At 36.2% G+C, this 1526-nt stretch overlaps 1 protein-coding gene across 1 annotated transcript in view; it reads right to left on the reverse strand.

Moving 5' to 3' along the window:
* Positions 1-323: 323 nt before the first annotated feature.
* LOC122342646 (protein kinase C delta type-like) overlaps positions 324-1526 on the reverse strand; it is a 20911-nt gene continuing 19708 nt past the window's right edge. Inside the window, exon 17 of the mRNA XM_043236616.1 lies at positions 324-1113. Within this exon, the coding sequence (XP_043092551.1) occupies positions 955-1113 (159 nt within the window). The 3' untranslated portion in view covers positions 324-954. The remainder of the gene's footprint in view (positions 1114-1526) is intronic.

A 1526-nucleotide genomic window follows, 5' to 3' on the forward strand; every position in this document is an offset into this window, starting at 1 on the left:
ATTTTTTTTATATGTATCTTCCAGGATATTTTTTCGCGGCTGCTTTAAGCAAACAGCGTAAAGCAACTTTTAGTGAAAGTTTACACAAGTTATACCAAATGCGATTCGCCAAAATACTGATTTATAACTTAACTTTGGTCCGAGGAATCGTGCCAATAATACTCACCCAAGAAATGCGATTTTTCTTTAATGTTAATGGGTTTCCGGAGCAGAGTTTTTAATTCATTCATCTGTAAGGTTTTGATTTTTCGTGCACCGTAAAATAACCATACGTACAATATAACAAGGATCGCATAAGTATGTCTCAAAAGAAAACATAATGCTTACTATACAGAAAACAACATCATTTTGTAATAAAGAACCACACGTTAACCTCCAAGAATTCATGTAACTTTGTACAATCTAAGAGCATAGAACCTAACTGAGAAGCAACTTAAAGTAGTTAATTTTTTTTTTCCATCATTCACAACACTCTATACAAGGCCTACAGAATTCATTATGTATACATCACAGCATATTCATTCCACTAAAACGCACAGCAAATTTCACGAAACGCAAGTATATGGCTTAATAATTCAACACCATCGTCAAATACGTACATCTCTTACAATTCTACATTTCCAGACAGTCTGTGTATTTAAGCAGCGGTGGGGATTTTTCTGTTATACAATTTAAACGAGCCCCGTTCAGTTCAATACGTTCACAAATGATTGATTCAGGGAAGGAATCAATGATTTAGTTGATTGAGGATTGAAGAAGGGAAAAAAATGTTTTTGAAACTTTTGCTGTTAATGTTTTTTTGCATTTTACTTCACAAAAAGGCAAGTACGTCATAAAAACGAAATATAGCATTAAACGAGGTCGACTAGAGGCCGATATGTTATTCAGGTGAGTGTTTGCCTATTAGTTCAGACTTTTTCACAGTATTTGCACGAGTGTCCGTTCGTCTGCGTGTCAGGGGCTCTTGAGACGGCTCATAGCGGGGTTGATGAAGGAGAAGTTGTTGAACATGGTCTGGTCCACACTGTTGATCATTATACAGTCTGTGACGGAAAGCCGAGGCTTCTCGTTTATGAACTCCTTATCGAAATTACTGCAGTCGCTTGCTGATTTCTGTAAACGGAGAGAGTTCAGGACGTCAGTCAAACTTCATCTTTTTTCCAGAATCTAGCGATCTTGCTGCCTTGCTATTTTACAGAGCCTCTCGAGCTGCTCATCTGAAATTATCTTTATCATTATATCCGTTGCTCGATCGTGTTGCGCACCACAAAAAAGCAGTCAATACTTAACACTGTTAAAATCGTGCTTGATTGAAATCGTAGACGTACATCTCACGTATGTGTTCTAAAGGTTCATGTTTCGGTACATATTCATTGCACTCAGGTCAGCAAAATAAAAACACGAGGAACAGAATCTTTACAGTTGTTAGTTTCATCAAGACTTATGAAGACGACTAAATAACACGCACAAAAAAAACTAAAAAATATATAATACATAGGATATATTGGCTTGTATTTTTCTATATA

This window comes from Puntigrus tetrazona, chromosome 4 (assembly GCF_018831695.1).
Source record: "Puntigrus tetrazona isolate hp1 chromosome 4, ASM1883169v1, whole genome shotgun sequence".
Classification (NCBI taxonomy): Eukaryota; Metazoa; Chordata; class Actinopteri; order Cypriniformes; family Cyprinidae; genus Puntigrus; species Puntigrus tetrazona.